Below are 24,524 nucleotides of genomic sequence, written 5' to 3'. Positions count from 1 at the left end.
TGCATGGATTGTAGTCTGAATGACAGATTTCTCATTTGTAATATTGAAATAATCATTAGGATGGATCATTAAGTGTTTTTAGAGAGACCCTGACCCTTTTGCTACAGGAGGAAGGAAATGTACATGTTGTTGTTGCATGCATTCTCAAACTTTGGTAAAGTATAAGTGCAACAATGGAATGATTTGTTAGGAGGTGAATTCTATAAAAATATTATAACTCTAGTAAATGGTTATTTTGCCAAATTGGCTAAATTCCTGACGTGTGTGAAACTGTCTGACCATGGCAGACATGGACACAATAAATCAGTGACAGCAGGGATAAAAAGTATAATCAACATTTTTTAGCTTTTTTCATTTTGGGTGTTTTGTGCCTTTATTGTGGAGATAGGACAATGGAAATAGTCAGAAATCAGGGAGAGAGAGTGGGGAATGACATGCAGGAAAGGAACCACAGGTTGGTTTCGAACCTGGGCCGCCCACTTGGAGGACTAAAGCCTCCATACATGGGGTGCGTGCACTAACCACCACCACCTCAGTATAATTATCATTTTTAAAGCAAAATAGAAAAAAGAAAAAGGACACAGATGGACATAAAGTCTTAATTTAATTAATCATACTTTAATTGACAGTACAAAACAAAGTCATACAGTCAGAAACACCACAAGGCACAGTACAGCAGCACAGGCGTACAATTTGGGACATAATTAACCCTTTAGTGTGTTACATGTACCACTAGGTGAATACAAGCCATTTCTGACCAGTTTGAAATGTTTGATGGTTTCTGATTAAACAGAAAGACTTCATGAGAAGAAGGTTCATGTGAATTTTCCGTGTAATTCTCCTCAAGATCGTTATAACTAATGTATATATCTACCACACAGTAACAAAACAATAATCCATATATTTATATATATAATCTTGTTGGTCTTGTTATTCAGTATCATACAGTACAATACGATACGAGCCCCTCTACATTACATTAACTTTTACGCATAAATAATTGGAATGACTTCATATATTACATTACACACTGTTCATTTCCAGTTCATAAAAAGCAGCTTTTTAAACAGTCATGAAACTCTGAATAAGATTCTGTAAACAGTAAAATTAAAGCTTTATGCTTTCTGATAACGTGACAGTCATAGCTTTCAAATCACCAACTGAATCTTTGTGCAGACATAAATGTGTATTGGCACTACCCTGTTGTAACGGGGAATAAATATTGGCCTGGCTATGGAAGACAGAAACTGCCAAAAAAAGAAAAAAAATTCATAAATCCAGAATTTAAAATGAATGTAGAATAAAATGTGATATCAAATTACATTCCTTTCTACCTACTTCATGTTTTAGCTTCTGCAATTTATTCAACTTTTTTAAAAATATACTATTATTTTTTTGCATTATTTCTGAGTATTGTTACACATAATACATATAACAATACATATAATAATATAATGTTACTTATTTTTTTGTATTCATGATTTTTGCAACATATCCCCCAATTTATAATGTATTTATTTACGTATGATTTTGTCTATTTCTACCTTTACATATTCTTTTATATATGTCTTATTTAAAATGCTTTTATTCTAGTTGAATGCTATTTAGTGGGGTCAACTTTTGCCTTTTGGTAATTGGGTTGTCTAAAAGTGCTTCCCCCTGCCAATTTTATTATACTTAACTATGTGAACTTAACTAAACTTTTGTAAATAGCTGTAGATGACCTCACAACTTTAACAGTAACATTTTGAAGCTGTTTGGTCCCAGCTGCTGAGCCCAGTATTTTGCCATCTCACTAAGGATCTGTTTACACGATAACAATTTCAGCTGAAAACAGTAACCTGTTGTTGTTGTCTGTTCTTTTACAGCAAAGTCTATGGCTTACTTTGTTAGAAAATCAAAATATAAATGTATTTAATATTCTATCATCAAAATAATCCCCTGTTTTTTCTATATATTACTTCTGGTGCAATTCATTGCATACTAGTTTATTTTTTATTAAGTTGGTAATGTATTTTTTTGGCAGCTTCTGGCCTCCGTTTCTGGCATGATGAAGTTAACAATCAATTGGTCTTTTGAAAGAAATTCCCTTGGCGATGTATTCTCAGGTGAGAAAGGAATAGAAGATATTTTATGAGTTATTTTTTGTCTTTGGTTGATTGGATCAGCAGTGTGGTAGATAATGTCAGTCTTAGGTGTCACTGATTATTATTTGGATGTTAAAATGATTAAAACTGTAGTTTTCATATGTTGATAGTGCTTAGGTGCAGTTGTTTCCATCTCTTTAATTCGGATTACAGACAAGTCTAGTTCAAGAACTTTTTTAGAATCTGCTCTACCATGTGGTGGACTTCGAACAAATTAACTTTTGATCACTCTTTAACCGCACTACTGGGAAGATGTTAATGCAAATGCAAGCTGGAACATGTTAAGAGGAAGCCCATCAATTCTAATGATTTGTAAGCAATGAGACATCTTTGTTTCCTCCATTCAGTGAGAAAGCTGAATGGAGTTTACACAGACAGCGTTTTGTGATTGTGTAATTATTACTCCTTCTGTTAGATTGTTTCAATGTAAACTAAAGTTTGAGTCTTCAGCTCAAAGTTTGCCTTACTCGGTGAGTCATAACAGTCTTAAAGAAGAGCAAGTCAATTGGTAAACACTACAAATAACACACAGACATGGACTGGGATCCATAAAAACCAGCAGCATTCATCAAATGTTTGACCTTTGAGTAAAAGGAGAGAAGAGTGAAGATCCTACAAGACAAATACTACAGCGACTAACTGCTTTAAGATGATTGGCTGATGAAAAACTGAAAAAAAAGATCCAGCATTTTAAAAATAATTCTTCCTGATGCTGCGTGTAACTCAATATATTCAAACCATGTACACTTACAAAATGCTAAATCTCTATATTGTTCACTGTGTCTCAATGAAATAACATGCAGCTTTGAGTTTTATTTTATTTTGTGTTACTTTGCACTTGACACAATGTAAAGTGATAAAATTGGTCCTCTCTTTTTACTGCCTACTTCTAAAGAATTTGCGCAATTGTAGGACATTTCCAAAATTGTAACTAGTGCAGATTAATAATTTTTAATCTTGCACAGTATTCCATAAACTAGTTTCATATTCCTGGAAGAAGTTGTCTGAAGACTGAATTTGCAGTTTCATTAAATCCCATTCACCTGTGTTGGTGGTGGAGAGGGTCAATGCACAGCTTCACACATCCACTGTTAAAATTAAAGAACACTACAATTTACGTTTTTTTTTTTGTTTTGTCGGCACTTATACACCTCTTCAACCACCTCCACCAACATAGAGATCGAATCATCTTCTTATCTCTTCAGACCTTTGCTGTGCACACACTCATCCACCCAATGCCCATACTCTCATTCTCTTTCTCTCTTTCACTCTACTCTATTTTTCACACCACCAACCAGTGACGCAGCTGTGGGGAAAAGGGACATGCTTGTGAGATAAATCATAGCCTGGGAAATCAACAAATAACAGATTATTCGAAAAAAACAATAATCCAGCACTCACTGTGAACTGCCGAACCTCCCCACTATCAACCAAATGATGCTCTGTTTCTGGGGTGATAGCATATGCCAGTCTCTGTTTCAGGAGACAGTGAGAGGAGCAATGTTCACATGAAAAGTTAGAAATCTTTCGTTAAGAGTTCGAGGTGGCATAAGACAAAGCCAAGTTAAGATGGAAGATGAATATTTATGGTGGAAAATGCACTTACGTCGCAAAACTTTCCAGGCAGTGTGCAGAGTTTGTAGATGGCATAGAGAGGCACCATGGCCATTGAGGACATGGCCACGCACCATCCCGCCACATTAGCCCATGGAGGGAACACATAGGAGCTGTAGCTTAGGGGGTTGTAAGTGGCAAAGCTCACCACCACCATAAACTGGAAGAAAATGATTGGAGTGAAAAAGACTTGAGGAACCATCAGTTTTATCTTCAATTCAAATCCAGTGGTTAAACGTATATTTTAGACACAAGAGTGTAAGAGGTTATAAAAGGAACGATTTCTGTTTATGAATCAATAAAACCCTACACTTTATGTATTCAATATTTCTGGATATGTTAAGCCATGTGTTTGAGATAACCTTAAATCACACCTCTAAACCTCCCAGGGAAATATTAAGCAAACACAAAAGCATCAACAGGCACACAAGAATCAGGCTGATTTCGGAATTCTGAATCTTAACAAAAAACATCCGCTCATCAGTTTAATGATCTTTGCAATGCATCTCATTTCATACTGGACATTTATGTTTGCATGTTCTTACGGTAAGAACAATAAATTGGATTCCTCTTTTGAGTAAGGTAAGAATCTTATCCTACACAAAAGAGGCCTGTAGGAAAACTTGTGGACAAACTGGCAATAAGCAAGCAACATCTGGACGGATCTGTTCAACTTTTGCCCACTAGATAACCATAAACTCTTGAACTTTTGGAAGCAGTATATTGTGGTAAAAGTCAACATTTCTGTGTGTTTTAAATATGGATTTGGTAGGACTCCTATGAATAATGAGTCTGAGCATTGCCTCACCAAAAGGAAGCAGGGGCTGACAAACTTCCAGCAAAGCCTCCAGTACCACCCAGGTCGCTGGCCAATCATCTCCTCGATGTCATCGCTGAATCGGTCCACCCCTGGTACAAGTGGAAGTTGTTCATTCAACCTCCAAATCATCTCCAAACACACAGTTAAACACAGCTCATGCTATTATTATTTTAAAAATATATAGTACTGCTCTTTAGATTCACATCAGGTGTGGTGTACAGTCCTTGTTCTGAAAATATCAGGTATTAGAAACATTATCAAGGTATTAAGTTATTGTCTGTGTGGTTCCTTAAGTAAGAGAATTGATTTGTGGTAACTAAACGCAATCTAGAGAGCTAACTGTGATAGAAGCTTTCCCTCCCCATTACTTGCTTTTCCTCATAAATCTTGCTGTACAATTCTTTCACATGCCTTTCTACCTGGGAGGCATCTCTCTCTCTCTGCAGAGGGGTATATCCAGTCTGACGAGCAGGTTTCCAGCACAGCTTCATGTACTTTGTAGTGGATATCAGAAGAAAAGACCACAGTGGGCAGGGGTCAAGGGTTTCTGTCAGCAGTTATGAGGATGGGAAAAAAGGCCTGCTCAAGCCTTAGGCTTGATTTATCTGGCTTGCCAAGGTCGAGACCCACCAAAGTGGGGCAATGTGCTGACCCCACTGCCTGAGGCCCGGTTAGTATTTAGCCCTTTATGGATCCTCTAACAGTCAGGTTAAGTAGACATGATACAAGAAACTCAATACAGAAGTTCAGGTCAAGTATTTTCCCTGATCTTAAGACTGATTGTATAATAATTTCCTCCAGATGATGTTTCAAAAGACACGCAATGAAAAGTCTGTTCCCGAGTCAGTGTGCTGTGCAATAGGTGAAAATACATGAATAAGCAGTTTGTGAAGAAGTTTGTTTCATACGAATCACATAAAAAGATTTGGTGTGTTTTAAAAACCTTAAACCAAATTAAGAAGAAACATCGACAACAATAAGACAAAAAGTTTTGTTGAGATGATTTTAAAACTCTGTTAAACTGAGTTCTTGTAGTGTTTGGACATCTGGAGATAGAAATTGACTTTGTTGTTGCCTCCTCTTGCCACCCACAACAATCTTCAACCTAGCTATTAGACAGCTGACTCCTGTCAATGACACATGGGAAGAGCTTGTTCCCTAGCAGCAATTTACTTTATGTGGTGCCTCAGCACTGCTAGCTGAACACAGTGGCTGTATATCCTTGTACCTTCACAATACATGCGCAGAGATGAAGAGGCAAAAACCATTATTGGGGATAGACCCACTGGCTGCAGTATCCTGACATCTAATGGATATATGTGCATCTGAGTCACAGCTCCCCTATGCCAACAGATTTCTCATCAAAGCCTTAATATAGCATCAGCTTTGCTGACCATGAAAATATGAATCATCTGTTTCTATTTCCTCTTTTCACCTGTCGATCCGTCTCACCGTAAAACCATGCGATGCCAATAGCTTCAATAAGCACTCCAAAGAGAATTGATGTTCCTGCAGCATAATATTCCAGCAGGGTGAACACGTACATTCCACCCTGGAGAGATATAATGAATTTATTGTTATTGTGTTATTCTATAATGTTCAGAAAGTGTGTTACACCAAAAGAAAATAGAAGAGAAAAAACATGTCTAAAGATGTATATTAAAGTACCCATGAAACAGAAATTCAAGAGTATCCAGCTGTTATGCTGTGACATATTTCCAGATTGAAGGCGATATAACCAATCACAAGATAGAAGGCGGGACATAACAATGGGATGAACTTGATTGGATCATTAGCTTCGACAAAGCTTTTTAATTGGTTGGAAAATGCAGGAAGAGTCAAATACTTAATAATGGCAGATAAATGAACATTTAACATAGTAACGCTGGATTAAAACTGGGAAATTGTACTTTTCCAAACAAACAAGATCAATAAGTTACAAATGACGACATAGAATGCTACTTACATTTGTCACACAGAAGAGTGATATGAGGAAGGTGCCGACAACAATGAAGAGGGTGAACAGCTCTCTGTGTTTGTGGAGACATTTAAACTCGTCACACAGCCCTGTGATCACCGATTCCATCCCACCCATCTGCAAAACAAGACGCAAGAGTTAGAATGGAACACAAAGTCATTGACTTTAGTGTAATATTTGGTCCACTTCATTTGCCAGATGGATGTCTGAAAAAAGCCGCTGCTTATTATTCTACGAATAAAGTAGATGTGTTACTGTGTGGATATGGGTGCAAACTCACAGCACTGTCAATGCCCAGAGTCAACAGCATAATGAAGAAAATAACCGCCCAAATGGATGAACCAGGGAGGGTTGCAATTGCTTCTGGATAAATAACAAACACCAAACCAGCACCTAAAGTCAAGAAAAAAACAAAGTGATAGACAGCACAAAATAAAAAAGGTAGTGACTTAAAAAGCCTTGCTTTGTGTTGCCAAGATAATCATATTGTCAAAGAGTTTAGTTACTCTTGTGCTGAAAAAAACAAATGTATGTGACTATGTGACATACATACCAATAATAATAATAATAATAAGAACCAATAATTGACGGTCTGGCTCATAACTAAATACACAAATGAAAAAAATAAATGCAATATGATTTGCTTTCTGTAAAGGTTCTGGAGGAAATGTGAGGTCTTCCTGAAACAAAAAGTGTCTTCTTTTTATTTATTTTTTTAAAGATTTATTTTTGGTATTTTTGTGCCTTTAATGGAGAGATAGGACAGTGGATAGAGTTGGAAATCAGGGAGAGAGAGAGTTGGGAATGAAATGCGGGAAAAGGAGGCACAAGGCTGTATTCGAACCTGGGCCGCCCGCTTGGAAAACTGTAGCCTCCATACATGGGGCGTGCGCACTAACCACTGCGCCACCAGTGCCCCAAAAGAGTGTTATGTCTTAACTTACTTCCTAACTTTAAACTAAATAATTTGGCAGTGCCGAGGGTGGGAGTTGAACTCAGGCAACCTACTGAACAACAACCTCTGTACATAAGGCGTGATTGATGCAATCACCAGGCCATCTAGTACTCAAATACAGACAAATACTGATAGCTTACCATCGATGGCAACTTTGTCCAAGGCCACGTTGTGCTTGTGGGACATGTACCCCAAGAAGGAGAAGACCACAAAGCCGGAGAAGAAACTGGTCAAAGAGTTGATTGAGCTGGTAATGATGGCGTCTCTGCATCAATACAACAAAAAAGGAAACAACAACCAAGAATGACAAGGTTAAAGAAAATCAACAGTTTATCAATTGTTTATCATCCATCACACGATCTGTATCAACATTATTGATCCGCCAATTGACCAACCTGTCAACTAAGGAGTTCGACAGGGGCGGGCCAAGGCTTTCGCCTCTCGGCCTAGATGTGAAAAGAATGCTAACTCGCCCTATAAGGATTTTGGCAGCACCATAGTTTAGAGAGCCTTAATAGATTTTATAGATTAGTCAGGTGGTCAATGCTTCTCTGTGGTGAGACTAGCTAGTGTGATGTGATAGTTCACATCAGAACTATCACATCAGACTAGATTTAAAAAAGGATTTATTTTACATATTTAATCCTCATTCATTTGTTAATTTTCATATTTAAAATACATTTAAAATCATCGTTGTTAGACTAGCAGTTCAACGCTGCTCGCTGCCTTCAATGTGACATATTGCACAGCCTGACTTCATATTTTTCTCGTCTTAAATAGTGCAAAAGGGAGTTTTTTTTAAACAGGAATGTTAGAGAAAATTATCTTTGTACAGTGAACTGCTGACAGTTGACACTATACGAATAAAAATTGATTGATTGATTGAACCTTGGTGTTTGAAAGAATACATTAGAGGAATAAAGGGGAATAAATTATCACACGCACAATATCATACAGATTTCTTACAAACGACACATCAAAGTCAGAAATTTTTTGACATAATGCTGAATTATGTAGTTTAAGCATTTTTGTTATGTTCAAAGAAGAATCCTCAAGGTGGGCGATGTCACTTAATCAGAAATGTTCAAAAAGGAAAAAAAAGGGGGGATGAAAGCCTCTGGCAGGGTGCGGTTGATTTCAAAGAGCACAACAGTTTTGATTGGTCTTAAGGCTGACAGTTGCACAGCAAGGTGTACAAGACATAGCAGTTTCAAGGAGAGTCAAAGGTTATTGTAATTCAACTGCTTATGTTGTGTGCCTGCGTTTTTGTGTGTGTGTGTGTGTGTGTGTGTGTGTGTGTGTGTGTGTGTGTGTGTGTGTGTGTGTGTGTGTGTGTGTGTGTGTGTGTGTGTGTGTGTGTGTGTGTGTGTGTGGGGGGTGGAAGCTACTCCCAGTCCTGTCGCCATCTTTAAATCTCCTTCTGCCTCTCCCTGTGTGTCATTACCTGTAGCAGTTGTTGCTGAATTTGTTGTAGCTGGAAAAGGCAATTAGCACACCAAACCCCACTCCCAGAGAGAAACAGATCTGTGTTGCTGCCTCAATCCAGACCTGAGGAGCGACAGAACAAGCACACTTGTGTGAAGCGGCAAACAAAAGGCACAGGAGAGGAAAAAAGCCATTATTAGGGATAATTGCAGGAAACTCATTCAACAGCAGTAGATGAAAGACGCTAGTGAATACGGGGGGTAATTTTGCAAATTACTGCTCCATGCATCTACCTAATCTAATTCTCTGATTGCTGCCGTGCATCTCTCTATCCCTCTCCCTCTCGCGTTCTATCTCATTCTCCATAACTGCGTCCTTTAGTCCTGCATGCTTACTTATTGAGCTCCTCAGTGTCTATTCAGGTAAATAAGATATAGTTTGATTTGAAAGTAGGTTTCACAGAGAGGGACATATTACAACAGTTGAACACAAACTAAATGTCCTATTGAAATGCCACTCAACAGTACTTAACATTGAAATATTTGGAATATTTTTTCCCACAGGGTCAAAGATAAGAAAAGAAATGTGGGTGTTGCAGCAACACAAAACAAATACAAATCAACAGCATCAAATTTCAGGAGAGTGGTGGTTATTCTTGTCTCAGATTATTAATGCATTAACTCATTTGTTGTGACGTTTACAGGAAACGTTGCTCATCAGGGCTTTTGTAACTCAATTCTAAAAGAATAATAAAAATATAAATGATAAAGTCAGGCAATTTGTTGTGTGGTGTGTACAATAATTTGTTTTGCTGTGTGTCACTAGAGCATACATTTGATAATCCTATCCTTCCAATTCTCAAAATTTTAGTTAAATTCTGCTCAATCTCTTTATACAGGGTGCTTTTACAATGTAACTGTTGTGCAGTCTTGGCAATAAAAAAAAAAAAAAAATGCAGGACTGCAGAATTTCACTTACATGCTTAGAGCTGTGGGTTTCAAATGCAGCTCTAGTGTTCATGCGTTCTAGAAAACATTGCAAGATAAACCATGCGCTTCTGTGGATACTGACTTTTAGTTGTCTTTTTAAACTTTATTTGTTGCTGTTGTTACTGGTATTGCACAAGCACAGGCAATGATAAAACTTACCATGTACCATTATCCATTGATTAAGTCTAGCTTAAGGCTTGAGAATGATAGTTGACCAAATATGTTGTAAGAAACAAGTCAAGACTTTAAAGCACCTCCACTCTGATAAAAAAAAAAACAACAACATAAAACTAAAAATGTCAAGCCTTTTTTTTTACTTTCTTCCTCTCTTGTACCCCCTCTGCACGCTCAGCTTGATACCCTCTCTCATCACACACTCACCTTGGCATCACAGAGTCTCAAGAAGTCCACAGAGAGGTAGGCTTTAATGCCATCGATGGCTCCAGGCAGAGTGACTCCCCGGAGCAGCAGCACAGTCAGGACCACATAGGGCATAGTGGCTGTGATCCATACAACCTGAAAGGGCCACACAAGGCACGCACACATGCAGATAAACACAAACGGATTAGCCACACAGATACAGATACCCAATATACAGAGAGGAAGCTTAACAAATATACATGCATTTACAAAAATCTATATTGTACATAAACTGTTATCTTGAAGTAAGCAGCATAATCTTATACCATATTTCCTCAAACGTAATACTTAACTTCAAAGATTCTCACTAAAAGAAACTACAGGAATTGCAGTATTATTTTGCTTTTCACATTCAGAAATGAAGCTACTTAGTCACTTCCTACCTTTCCAGAGGTCTTGACCCCCTTCCAGAGACTGAAGTAGAGCAGAACAATCACTACAGCCAGACATGCAGTCAATTGCCAACGTGGACGGCCCAGATCGTCAATACCGTTACTGTCCTGGATGTGAAGCACACCTCGTCTAGAGGAAAGGAATATTCTGGTCAGAACTGTGATCACAGCGAAGAGACTGTTAACAGTGGCATAATGTCTTGTATTTGGCACTTCACCTAGAGAAGACCTTACTTAATAGAGGCATAGAGTGAAGGGAAAGTTCCAGAAAATTGTAAGCACTATCCCAAGCTCCAAAGATCTAGCCTAAAACATAATCTTCTGATTGCCTTTGCTGTTGATAAAGCTAATCCCACAAGTAGAAGATTGCTTAATAATGTAAGTACCATAGCTACAAATATTTCAGTATATATATATATATATATATATAAATAAAGATATATGAGATAAATGATAAATGATGCCATGTCTTTCTCTTCCTAATATTATTGTAAAGAGGTTGGAATATAGTTAAAAAGAAATAAAAAAAAAATGTAATGTCAGATGTAAATGAGTAAATTAGCTGCATTCTTACTTTCTAAACCTTTATATACAGTATATAACTGAAATACATGACACATCTGATGTCTTTAACACACAAACAAGAGTTCAGGGTGGATTCTTTGACCCCATGTGGTGTCTGAAAAGGCAGTTTACCTAGAAAACTATTGAAGTTATTCTTTATGTCCTAGCAAGTGCAATGGTAAGCAAGTACACGGCATGTCCTAAACTTGAACCAAGATTCTGTTCTGAGGAAAAGCACTTAGAGACCAGGCTAGAGGCAAAGGTTCACTAATAACCTGGCAGCACCTTTCTTATCCCTGATGTGCCACTGGCGCTTTCAGGGTGTATATGGCAAAGTTCTGAGAATGACAATCCAAATACAGACAGTACTGCAACCTTCATAAACATCATTATTATTCACTCCAACAGTTGAACTATATTAATAGATTTTGGTCTTGAGCTTAATGGTTTTACAACAACACCTGTCTTTGTTGGAAGCAAAGTACCTGGGCTTCATCTATGTCAGCGGACATGTAAGACGCCTGAGGTAATCTGGCAACAGAAGAGGTTCTGACATCTGTTGCAATTGCTGCAAAATGTTACTTTAGGTTAAGTTAAAATGCACTCATATAACGTATCAAATAACAATTATCTGCAAAGATATTGATGCTAAATGGAATGATCACACTTTGAGTCAGATGGTTTCATGCACAGTCAAGCAGATGAGACTGAGTATGATAAGCCAACGTTCAACTGATGTGGTCAAATTGTCTGCAGGTGGTTCTATGTAAATAGCACACTGCCTATTCAGCTGTGTGGTTGACATGTCTCAACTGTCACAACACACCATACATGTTTGAAAAAGGAGACACCTACTCGGCTTCACAGGAAAGTGTGTTACATGAGCTAAATGCAGCCAAACTCTGACGTGAACAACAAATCTACTGCTATTATTTGATATGGATACATTGCGTCATTTTCACTTTTGAAATTCTTTTTTCTTGAAAAGTGTGGTTGGTATGTACGCAGCTCAGAGAAATCTTAGCTAAGCCAAAGCAAGAAACACTTGTGAGTAGGTGTACATATCAAATGTGTTTCCTTTGACTTGATATGTTTGGAAATTTCCACATTTACTGTTGGTTTAAAGACTTTAAATGTGACAAAATACAATCTAACATGAACACATTAGCCAGAAAGTAGCGTCACTTAATTTTGGAAAAGAATATTGCAGTTTAAAGCCATCGAAAACAGATGAAATAATCAGTAAAATGACTACACTGATAATAATATAATTAAAGACAGTTTGACTTAGCTTCAATATTTAACCATGTAAGTCTGACTTCTACATACCCAAGTATGTTAACAATCCTAGAAGGGCTTTAAACTGACTATACATCTATGGCATTGATTAAACGTTTGGTGACAAATAAATGGCAGAGCAGTGCTTCCGGCTGACTTACTCAAAGAACTCCTGTGCAGGGGTGGCCTTGTAAATGTCACTGACTGAGCCGTTCTCAGCCCATTCGGAGCAGTTTGGACTGTTCCAGGTGTTGTTGCAGTGGACCCAAGGTAGCTCGCCAGTGAAAGACGAGAAAAGGTAGAACATTGCCCAGGAGATGATGACGTTATAGTAAAAACCAACGTAGAGGGAAATGAGGATCACTGTGAAGCCTACACCTGTTGATCAGAGACAATGGTTGATGTTTATAGACATTCAAAGACAGAAAAGGGGACACCGCAGTTGAATCAAACATCCCACTACGCCATCACTGATTTAAGTATTTTCAAACCGCACCAGAGCACCAGGCTTCTACTTGGGCTGCAGCATAATGAGAGGTGCATTTCACCCGTTGCACGTGCATTAAGAATCAAATGTTATCTTTTCTCTTACTTATATGCCTCAAAAGTCATGGAATAATTTTGTATTAGGATTATGAGTGGCTTCACCAAGCTGACGCATCATTGAGAAAAGCAATGGACCCAAAATGATCCTTGAAGAAAGCATTTAGGTGGAAGGGAAGACAGAAGATAGGGGATTTCAGCAACAGCAGAAACGTTTATAGGAGTATAATAACTAAAGAGTTGACTCTTTGAAACCAACCCAGGATTTCAAGATTCTGCAGAATGATGGAATGATTCCACAGTGTCAAAAGCTGCACTCAAGTCCAGCAGGAATAAAACAAGAGAACGTAGGCATCAGTGTAATGTATGGTGAGATTCCACCACCAGAATACCAGACCTCTCACACAGTTTGAGCACAGAAGCCTTTGAAAGCATTACAACTCTTATAGATCGCCTCTTCATGCCTCTTTATTATCAACCCATCTGCCCTTTCTGTAAATCTGAAACCCTGACCACTCTTCTAAGGTTGAATTTAAGTGTTAACCTTTGCTAAGAGGCATGACCACAATTGAGCCTTATTGATCCCTTTGTAATGTGGATGTGATATTTGTACGGGCAGCGATGCCTTTTGTTAGCGCCACATGCGGCCATGTTATCTCTCCATCTCTCCCTTTCCCTGTCATTTTCTTTGAATGCATTGATCCTTAGAGGAAACCAGCTTGTTGATCAGAATAATTACTGTCAATATGTGCATGTGTATGTGTGTATTTGAATAATTACAGTTATCCCCCCACTGAGAGACAGGGAGAGAGTGAAGCGTGTGATTAGCACGTCAACCTACCCAGTGTGGTCCCTAACAGACGGCTAATGTGCACACACAGGAGGCTAACACTTTGAGGCACACACCATAGAAACACATGAAGGAGCACATACACAATGTGAACCACCTTCAGACGAGCAAGGACATGATGCAACCGAAGACGGCGGTATGTCATCAAATCCTGAAGCAACAGATGGTCTGATTGGAATAATGGTACTAGAGGTTATATTTCTGTCGCAGCTTTTAATCGCAGGCGTGGATTTAAGTGAAACTATAACCTGGAAATTCTTCAACAAATTGATATAAATTTGACTAACATAGCAACTGTGTGAAAGGCATGACAAGTTAAAGCAAACAAAGTGTTTTTGTGTTGGGAAACTATATTGTTCCAATGTCTGCTTCTCAATTAGTTTGGATGTCATCTTCCTAAACTGCGCTTTGTTTATCGATGTGTTGAAAAGTACCCCTGAAGAGTGTCAGCCGGTGTTCCACGGCACTGTTTGACAGAAGAATTTGGACAATCAGGACAGGAGTCTAAAAGCCCAATTTTCATTTGCTTTCCATCTGAGTGCCAGCACAACCTGATGTTGTGCGGAGGATAAATAACGCCTGTCGCTTCTCAGAGCAGAGACAAGAGGACAAAAGAGACTGGCATGTGGACAGACAGGCATGTGGGCAGACAAGTAGACAGAGAGACATGTACATATTAAAGGAAGTTTACTATCAGAAAGATAGACAGGCACGTAGGCAGACGGACAAAGGGACAGAATGAAACTCATGCTGCCACGGCATGATAGATTGATATTTTAAGTACAAGTACATTCTTTAATATGGGCAGTTGTCTATCTGTATATCAACTTGTGTGGCATAGAGAGTGTCATGTCCTACCTTTAAATATGGGGCAGATTTTCCAGACCCCTGCTGCCCCTTCCCTGTTATACTGTCCCAGAGCCAGCTCCATGTAGAAGAGAGGCATGCCAGCTATCACCATGAAGAACAAGTATGGCACCAGGAATGCACCTGCACACACAGACACAGGTTAAATTCAAAAATAATATAGTCATATGATTCAAAACATATAACAAATGAGTGACTGAGTAAAGGACAGCATTCCTTGTCATTCAACTGGCACCTCATCCTTGATTTTATTTTTTTTCTTGACACATCAGGCAAATAATTACATGCCATGGTTGAAGGCGAAAGCCCACAGAGGCGAGATGCCAAGCAGAGGGATGTCAGCTGTCAACGATCAACAGTTCATCACAGACTTTAAAACTTTAAAAGGTGCTTTTTTTCTTTACAGGGTGGCTTTTAAAAGCTATGCAAAGTTCATTGAGGAATAGGAACCTCAAACCAACACATGATACAAGTATAGGCGGAAAACATGTGTGACTAACAACGCTCACATGAATGGTTTTGGTTGGGTTGATCTTGGTGGGGTAAGATACTGCCAACTTATTACAAAGTTCCTGGTTTGCAGCTGGTTAATAACTTTATTACATGTGTTTTTTTTATCTGCTACATTTGATCTCTACTCTCTTTGGTATGTGATCAAATAAAAGCATTAATCCTGCAAATCATGGCAAAACAAAAATTATTTAATTTAGGGTTCTGTAAATTAAAGCGCTAATACTATTTTATGTCAATTCAGGTACGGAAACATACTGGATTCAGTGACACATGACAAGCCTTGACTATGGCTAGTATCATTGACAGCTCTGAAACATAATGAAAGCTCTATGTTAAACAGCCATAATTAGTGGCAGTGATTGTTGGTGCTAATCTATTCGGTGCAGCTGTGGTGGTTTTTCCCCTATTTTGATCTCTGTGAAGAGCTAAAAAAAATCTCAAACAACAACCCAGGGAATACAAAGCTGTAACACCCCAAATACAGCACAAATGCACGCACATTATACCAATCACATCTGCATACATGTGCAAAATAACCCATGCATGCAAATGTATGCGTGCATAATATACAGCGTCCATTAATTCAAATTTTATCTCACCTTTTCCTCTCCTATAAGTAATTTACTGTGATTCGCCACAACTTTTTTCTTTTAACACAACCATGCACAGAAACTGCAAAGTCAAGTCTTTATATCTGTCCTGCACTAGTCTCAGAGGAAGATCTTATTTACTCACTTACTGTAAAACCCCACTTTCCCCCTCTCTCTATCCCTCTCTCATTATTGCTTTCTTCACTCTCTTATTCCATTCTTTCTCATTTCTTCTTCTTACACGTACTTACATGTTTTTCTAACCAAGTTCCCAGTTTGAGACTCCTTATAGACTAAGACTGACATGCGCTTCCTCACCTCCTCCATTCTTGTAGCAGAGGTATGGGAATCTCCAGACATTGGCCAGGTCTACAGCAAAACCGATCACGGACAGGAGGAAGTCAATTTTCTTCCCCCAGGTCTCCCGTTCTTCCTCCCCACTGGGTTCCGTCTGAGTGGGAGTGGGAGCCACCAAGGTGGTCGAGGTGAACTGAACCCCATTCTGCTCCTTCACCAAGATCAGCTCCACCTAAAGGGTTAGAAGTCGTAGGGTTATTACATAATCAGGTGCAATTGGTTTTTCAATCATGATAAGGTAAATTACAGTTAAAATGTTATGATTACTGGTAGATTAGAATATTAACCACATAAACTCACCCTGTTTACCATGTCTTTAAAATCTTACACACATAGGTAGATGTTACAAAAGGCAGCTAAGGTGTAATACAAGTAAAGTGCCTAGATCACCATAACAAGCATGTAGAGTATATTTGTTTTAATTACTGAGCACAAGGACATTTTTTTTCAGTTCCCAAAGTGTTAACCTCATGTCATCTTCTCTCTCACTTATCACACTTGCAAGCCAGTAACAATGAACTTTATTCCTTTTATGCTTAAAGCACCAGTCTTTATGTTTTTCTTCATTATTTAGTTCACTGTGTATACTTATTATACAAGATATTTTTGTTTTCAGAAAATTGGCAGCTCTTTTTGTCAGCCAAGCTCTTTGGGTATAAATTGAGTTGGACAGACCATTTCAGAGAGAAATGCATTTCATTAAGAGCCTTGCACCATGCAGTGATGCAATTAGGTTTTCGACATAAAAAATGAATGGCATATAATTAACCCAACTACAACTGTGTCAGAACTGCACTGACCTCTTTGGGGCCCATGGTGTTGGAGGTGGGTTTTTCTGGGGCTACAACTGAAGACATCAGGCCGACAGGGGCTTTTCTCTGTAAGCATGAAGTGGTGCACAGCCGTCTGGAGCTAAACGGCAGCGGTTGTTGGAGAGGAGGGAGGTTAGGCGCCGCTGAAGAATGCTGAGTTCAAATAAATCATAAAAATGACACTTGTGCCGTACCTTTTTGGGGAAACTGTTATGTAAATGTAAAAATAACCAGACTTTTTGGGGTACAACACAAAGAAAGAAAAAACAGTCCATAAAAAGACAACGTATTAGAAACTTAAAAGTATAAAATACTGCTAATAAAAGTCACATTTGTAAGAGTTGTATCACACAGTTGGTTGACATGTTAAGTTGTTGTATTGATATCCCAAAAACAGCAAAAGGAGGGTGGAGAAAAAGGACCCTGAGTAATGGGATCCAGGCTGAGGAAAACCAGGGGGGGTGGGGAGCGGGTCTAAATGGCCATCACAGCATGCTCATTTCATTTCACACTTGTTGATCGCCATTTTGCTCACAGATTTGGCCCAGTGTCTACCAACCCTCTCTTACCACAACAAGCTGTTCGGATAACCTAAATCACATTTTTGGTTTGAGAAGTCTTTGCTTAAACTGTGTTTGGCAGTAACTGTAGCAAGTGAAGAAATAAGCTGAAGGCCCAGATTATTTCTTCATAATAATAAATGATCTGTATCTGTATAAAAGATTTATCTTCAAGTTCAGCAAATTAAAATATTCCCTTTTTTTCTTATTAACATTTAACGGTCTTTTGAATTAGTCTTTAATTTGTTTTGACCTGAATATCAACCTGCTCTTCTATGGACCTTGTGGGAAATTTACAAAATTTAAAACAACACAATCTCACCAGCTCATAATATCAGCATTTAACATAGAAAAAATGCTTATATGTTGCCAAATTTCACAATGTATTTGGAATAATTCCAAACACCACAAGACAAAAAACAACATTAAAGGTTAAGCCAATATGCTGTTTAAGAACATATCAGAACAAAGTGGAAAATTTTAACAGAGAAAATAAAATTTTCTGAACAAAATACTCACTTTTTGGGAACGCCGGGTGAAATCTCCTCCAGTTATCACTTTGGACAATTTAATTCCAGTTGTGATGATGTTCTTCAGAGCTTTGCAAATTTTTGCTGAGCATGTTTATGCAGAATGTCCTTAAGAAGTTAGTCAGACCGAGATTTGAGCAAATATGTTAAGAGATACAGAAAGGATAAAAAGATTAAGAGATGCAGGTGAGGTCAAAAAAAAAAGATGACAGGATCTGGTAAAGTGTGATGAGTTATAGCTGGCTCTCCCACCCTCTTAGGCTCCAGGCTCCCAGAGTACCCTGTGGTCTGGTATAGAGATCTGTCCGCGATACCACTCTTGTATGAAAAACAATCAACAGCACCCCCCATCACCGTCACTCTCCTCCCTCCCTCCCTCCCTCCCTCCCAATCCAAGCTTCTTCTGTTCCTCCTCCTCTCTCCCATCATTGCATTTTATCTCACCTGTTTTCCTGATGACTTTTCTTTAAATGCAAATTTAAACCTCTTGATTAAACAAATAATTGAATTATGTCAACCTAAAAACAGATACAATGAGATTGCTTACCAGTTTAATAATTTTAAATGTCCTGTCATCCCCTTCAGCAGCAATGTATGTTGTAATGTGATGTAAGCACGTTATAGATTTTGTTTACAGGACATTATAGGTAGGCATGGAAATACCTGTAGGATTATGTTCTCTTTATTAGATTGTTTATTCATGTTCAAAACAGAAGGACCACTGAAAGGCTTTCACTGTTAAAATGTACCAGATATTTCCTTTGTAATATTATCCTGTAGTATACACCCCTTGCTTGATGCACTGTTTTAATATAAGCTTTAACGACCAATGTTGTCCTTATGCAAAGATTTGATAAACTAGATTTTCTAGATAAAAATGAAATTGGGTGATTTATTACTGATTAGTCAGTTACTGGAATTTGGTACAACAAAAAAAAACATGTTAGAAAATATATCACTCTAAGGGTGGAAAGCTCTCTGACAAGCATCTTTTGACCAGGAAATAACTTTGTGAAACTGCTGCTTTTTGGGCCCACCTACATGGATATGCAAGGAGGTCAAATATAGTGTAAGCCTGACAGCAGTCGAAGGCAGCTGCCTTCGCATGCTGATCCCAAGCATGGCAGTTTGGTCCTAAGAATGTGAAATGCCACCAAGAAATTCCAAATTCCTTGAAAAAGGATGGACTTTTGCCATTTCCCAGAGGCATACCAGGTAACAGGAGGTAGGAGGGTGTGGGTACACAAAGGGAAATGGGGGTTGCTCTAGGCAAGTCCTGGACAAGAAGGCTATGACTGATTTGCCATAAGAAACATCATGTTTGAGCACAAGGTGATTCGTATGTGTACCTGGGTTCAGCATACTGTTGGCCAAAGGTTGATGACCATCTCTATTGTTACATTTTTAAAATATGCAACCATATGTCCTGGACCCTAATGTAAAGAAAGGAGCATAGCTGGAAACGTACCACCACCAAGTGGTTAGGTATGATAGCATGAGAAGCTTAACAAATCAGGTAAAACCTGATCTATAGTGAGGATGAACTGGTTTGAGACACACACATAGAAACACATGAAGGAGCACATACACAATGTGAACCACCTTCAGACGAGCAAGGACATGATGCAACCGAAGACGGCGGTATGTCATCAAATCCTGAAGCAACAGATGGTCTGATTGGAATAATGGTACTAGAGGTTATATTTCGGTCGCAGCTTTCAATCACAGACGTGACAATTTATTATCTTTGCCAAGGGAATCTAAGTGAGCCGTATTCAAAACCCCCATTGTAGAAGCATCTGGTAGGAGTTTGTCTTTTGGCCGCAACCTATGAACCTATTAATTGAGAGAAGGAAGCTTTCAGGCTAAAGAAAGACCTTTGGGGGGTTTCTGTAGCAAAGTGGTCTCTGGAAGTAGCAGACATGTACTGGGTGAACAGGAGGGCTGTGGCTTGGATAGTCTTGAAAGTAATTTCCTGGATTTAGAAGGAATTTGGGTAAGTTATGGAGAAGGACTTTTATTTGGCCTCAAGGTATTTCTGGCAAACTGTTTGTCAAATCAGGAGTAGAAAGCAAGGCTTCTCCAAGGCTGTATTCAGCAGGGAAGGAAAACTAGTGATGGCACATTCTTTGTCGACTAGGGATGGACAGAAAACACTCAGGAACTAGTCAACACCGCCATCACATCCCGTGATGGGGAGTTGGGATTTGAAGAGGGAAAGACTATATATCTTTTGTAGAGGTTGTTGAGTTTGTCCTAAAGCTCATCACTGCCTAGGTGCCAGGCATGGATGAGATTCTCCTTGAGATGCTGAAGGTTCTGGACATTGTTAGGCTATGTTGGCTGAGCCATAACTGTGAAGAAGTGGTGACCTGGAAGGCAAAGCTTTTGATGAATCAGTCCATCTACTTTCAAGCCCTCACCTGTGCTAATGAAGGAAAGCATGGTAATTGCAAAAGAGTGAGATCACAGACACAAGTGGCCAAAATACTTTTCCTTTTATATGTTGTGGAGCTCAGACCTCGGGAGGAAGCTTCAAGCAGATCTGCTAATCTTTCTAAATAAAAAAAAAGGCAGTTGAAAGGGTTGGGTATCTGATGGCTGTCTCCCTTTGGAAGTTCTCTTGGGCACATTTAGAGGGGACCCAGAGATGGACCCAGAAGCAGCTATAGGAATTATAAATCCCTCTGACCTGGGGATGCCTTGCTTTCCCTTGGAGAAGCCAGAAAACAATGCCAGAAAGAGGGTCATCTTGGCCAAGGGGCATCCTCTGGTGTTGACAAATGACGGTAAAAAATTACAAAATCTGCAAATACTGCAGTTGGGTGATCGCTTGAGACTGGCTCCAGAAGACCCAGATGTCTTGTCTCTTTTGTTAACTTGCACATTGGACAGCAGCAATAAAATGTTTTGTAAAGAAATATCAGTTTATGAATGATAAAAGTTATGCATGATAAGTTGCATAACTGGTCTGACTGCAAGTGGACGTTTTGTAGCCGTTTGCCCGGAGGCTGAAGGCCCGCCTCAGCTTGAATGCTTTGCCTCTTACTGTAGTTAACCAAATAATAGGTTGAGATAGCATTTCCAATATGGCCACGGCCATCAGTGTGCTTCAAAACTTCACTTCAGAAACCAATAGGTGATGTCACTGAGACAAGGTCCATGTTTTACACCGTCCATGGCTTAGCCTGCTACCACTGGGACCCAGCCTCAGATGAGCAGAAGAAAAATGAAGAATGGATCAGTGGATGAAAAAACATTTAGCCCCATGTGGACTTGATCTGACATGATGCATTTTTTTTCAATGCAAATACAAGAATTTTCACAAAGAATGAAAGACAACCTCTTCATTTCTGACATTTAAAATATGCTTCATCAGGACCTTTTGATTGTTGTTTGCATAAGATATACATGGTGTTCTGAAAACATAGAAACACTTGAAGCTGGTTCAGTTTTTAGTCCCCTTTGGTTCATGGGTGTAAGTAAAATCAAAGTTTTCCATCCAGTTCCCTCAAATACAAATCTGTGAAGGGACAAAAGCACAAAGAGAAATGTCTGAAGTGAATAGTATACTGAAGTTTAGTAGATACTGTATATTGTTGTGGAACATGATCAGCTGAGAAAATAAGATAAAAGACCTCAAGGGGCTGTAATTCCAGAGTTAAAACGTCAACATATTCTGTAAAATTCAATGAAATCAGTTGCCCTTTTTTTTCTCTCTTCTTGCTGCATCCTTAAATAGACCCTAAAGACCCACCCAGCAACTGCACCCATCCTGTCAATAAGCAGAAATCTCATTACCTGTAATGTCTGACAGGCATTAATACAATCAGCTCTGGCACAAAAACCTCACCCATTTCAAACTCAACCAAAACAGGACTGAGGCATCAAATTACACAATCAGCCCGGTCCCCACGGACAGATTTATGATCGTTACATCTGGAATGACAGCCCGTTATTTTTGCAAGCCCATCATAGTGATCAATTGGCCACTAATCCCTAACACCAACACCGCCCTCACCTCAGCACACACACTTTTAAAGTGCAATCATCCATCAAGCCTCAGGCCTTATATCAGAAATTGTTGGGTCGATTTAAGCAACGCTGGATGTATGAGGTTTCCGAAGGAGCTTTGACAATGGTGAGGTGAACATAATCGAGTGTCTTGTTTTCATAAATGCAACAGCTGAGACCCGCAGAGAGGGAGGTCAAAGAGGAGATGGAGGGGGAAAGAGCAAAAAACAGTTGAGGTAAAGGCGGAAGCGGGATAGGAGAGGGCTGAGGGCTGGAATGGGAGAGAAATCAAGGAAAAAAAGAAAAAGCGGATTTTTAAAATGATACAACACAAATAACGTTATCAGTGTTTCCCCTAGGTTTACAGCTTTAGGGGGGAGGGGGTGCGGGCAGACGGACGGCGACACAAACATTTGAAGGAATCTTGGTGTTCATGCGTTACTTTTAATGACAGCTGTCCTGTTCTATCGGAAAGGTATCCTTAAATGACTTCTTCCCCTGATTTCTGACTCTATCTCCTATCATATCTCTACAGTAAAGGCACAAAAAGCCCAAAAATAAAGCTAAAAAAAATAAATAATAATAATAATAATAATATGACCTTCAAGGGGGGGGGGGCTAATGGTAGGGGAAACACTGATGATCATGGGCTTTTCAGAATCTTCTGTTCTCAAAACAGACTGGCTTGCTTGCTACTACTTTTACTCCCTTCCTGAAAAAAGAGCCATTGAAAAGGAAAATCTGTTATTTCCTGTTAACTGTTAAGCTGTGTGATTGGAATCTTGAAATTAAGAAAATGTACTTGAAAATCAGATCAACCACATCTTCTTTCCACCTGACTTTCTTTGTCTGAGTGCTGTCTGCAGGAAGACAAAAAAAAACACAAAAGAAGAATGAGGACAAATTCTTCGTCTATTGAGTCATGACCTTAACCACTGATTCCAGACAATTAAAACTTTTCCCCCCAGACAGAAACTACCACTTCACCTGCTGAGCAACACAGCGGGGAGTCTCATTAAGTTAGAAATGATGCATAATAAGTTCTGCAAGAGAGGAGTTAAACATTAAATTAGCAAGTGCTTATTTAAAACATTCACTGTGGAGTTAATAAGAAAACATCACATGCAGTTTATTTCAAGTGTCATGGAAAAAATAGAAGCATAAGCTGATTCCTCAAAGAGATGTCACTTTCAGCTAACTGACTAGTCTCCTTAAGCTAACAACTGAGTGGCTTTACAAAGTTTGACAATAACAATGCCATCATGTTGCTTTAGCAGTTGTGATATACAGGCATTATAACACTCAAGATTTACCGCTTATTAGCGAGTTAGCAGTCTAACATTTGCCTATTTTCACCAAACACAAAGCTGAGGTGAATAGGCTAATCTATTCCATGTTGTAAAATGAGTATTGTTGCAATTTTTAAGTCAGTGTAAATGAACAAATAGGACTGCACTTTTAAAACGGAACAGAACATGCAGCAGATACGAGTATTCAAAGTATTTAAGTTCTTAGACACTATGATGGCCAATCCGATAACTTGAATTGGGACTTTAATTTACAATTCAGTTTGTTATTTTGAGTAGGTTTTCGAAGTAAACCTTGACCTTCATCATCACCTTTTTTAAATGACCATGCTTGCTGCAAGAGATATGACACAAAATAAATTAATTTATGATGGACAGAAAAAAAGCATGTAGCCTACCTGTACCTGTTGTGGAAATCCATCCAATGAGTCTATAGACAATGTGGAGCTAGAAGGAAATGCATGTGATAAGTGAAGTCATTAGAATATATCTGGGAACTTTAGAACATTGAAGTAATACATATAGATATTGAGATAAACTATCACATCTTTGACCTGCTGGGTTGCACCAGAAGAAAAGTCACCAATGCTACAGGCTATGGTATTGGTACCATATGCTATGTCTTTCATCATAAAAATCCATCTCCCAATTGTTGGGATAAAGTATGTCAAAGCAGATTTAGGTGGATCAGCTCGACTACAATAATATGCAAGGCTCATTACAGGTTCAGATTACAATGTCTTCATTTCTGAAAGTGTGGTTGATGTCTTTCATTGGAAATTTGAAGACAGCCTGGTCAAGTAATCATCCCTTCTAAATTATCATGTTCAAGACAATCTCAAATAAAATGCAAGAAATAGGTAATTTTGAAAAAAGACAAAAATACCACCATCTAGGTAAGGGGGAGCTCAAATAAACATTCAATGAAAGCCTGTGCATTAAATGTAGTGATAAACTCAACTTCAAAATATTTGTCATAAATCATACTTTTAGTTTATG

The 24,524-nt window shown here is 38.7% G+C and overlaps 1 protein-coding gene across 1 annotated transcript; it reads right to left on the bottom strand.

The window, feature by feature from the left end:
• Positions 1 to 598: 598 nt before the first annotated feature.
• On the bottom strand, positions 599 to 18,495 carry slc6a3 (solute carrier family 6 member 3). Its single transcript, XM_020634540.3, has 16 exons — positions 18,194 to 18,495; positions 17,103 to 17,214; positions 16,264 to 16,474; positions 14,834 to 14,965; positions 12,744 to 12,960; positions 10,732 to 10,870; positions 10,310 to 10,444; positions 8,959 to 9,062; positions 7,655 to 7,779; positions 6,840 to 6,952; positions 6,548 to 6,676; positions 6,034 to 6,133; positions 4,570 to 4,670; positions 3,754 to 3,921; positions 3,549 to 3,620; positions 599 to 3,453 (listed from the first exon to the last, which is right to left on the bottom strand). Exons 2-16 carry the CDS (start codon positions 17,157 to 17,159, stop codon positions 3,430 to 3,432), a joined length of 1,827 nt encoding a protein of 608 aa, XP_020490196.1. The 5' UTR covers positions 17,160 to 17,214; positions 18,194 to 18,495; the 3' UTR covers positions 599 to 3,429.
• Positions 18,496 to 24,524: the final 6,029 nt, after the last annotated feature.

Source organism: Labrus bergylta, chromosome 8 (assembly GCF_963930695.1).
Source record: "Labrus bergylta chromosome 8, fLabBer1.1, whole genome shotgun sequence".
NCBI lineage: Eukaryota > Metazoa > Chordata > Actinopteri > Labriformes > Labridae > Labrus > Labrus bergylta.
This window is presented reverse-complemented; position numbering and strand designations above follow the sequence as displayed.

Excerpts from the sequence above, each read along its gene's own strand:
- slc6a3 (XM_020634540.3), bottom strand. The coding sequence starts at position 17,159 with ATGTCTTCAGTTGTAGCCCCAGAAAAACCCACCTCCAACACCATGGGC. Across the intron at positions 12,961-14,833 it reads AATCTGCCCCATATTTAAAG|GTGTAGGCTTCACAGTGATC; the intron begins GTAGGACATGAC and ends TCTGATCAACAG. Across the intron at positions 3,454-3,548 it reads GGGAGGTTCGGCAGTTCACA|CTGCGTCACTGGTTGGTGGT; the intron begins GTGAGTGCTGGA and ends TTTTCCCCACAG.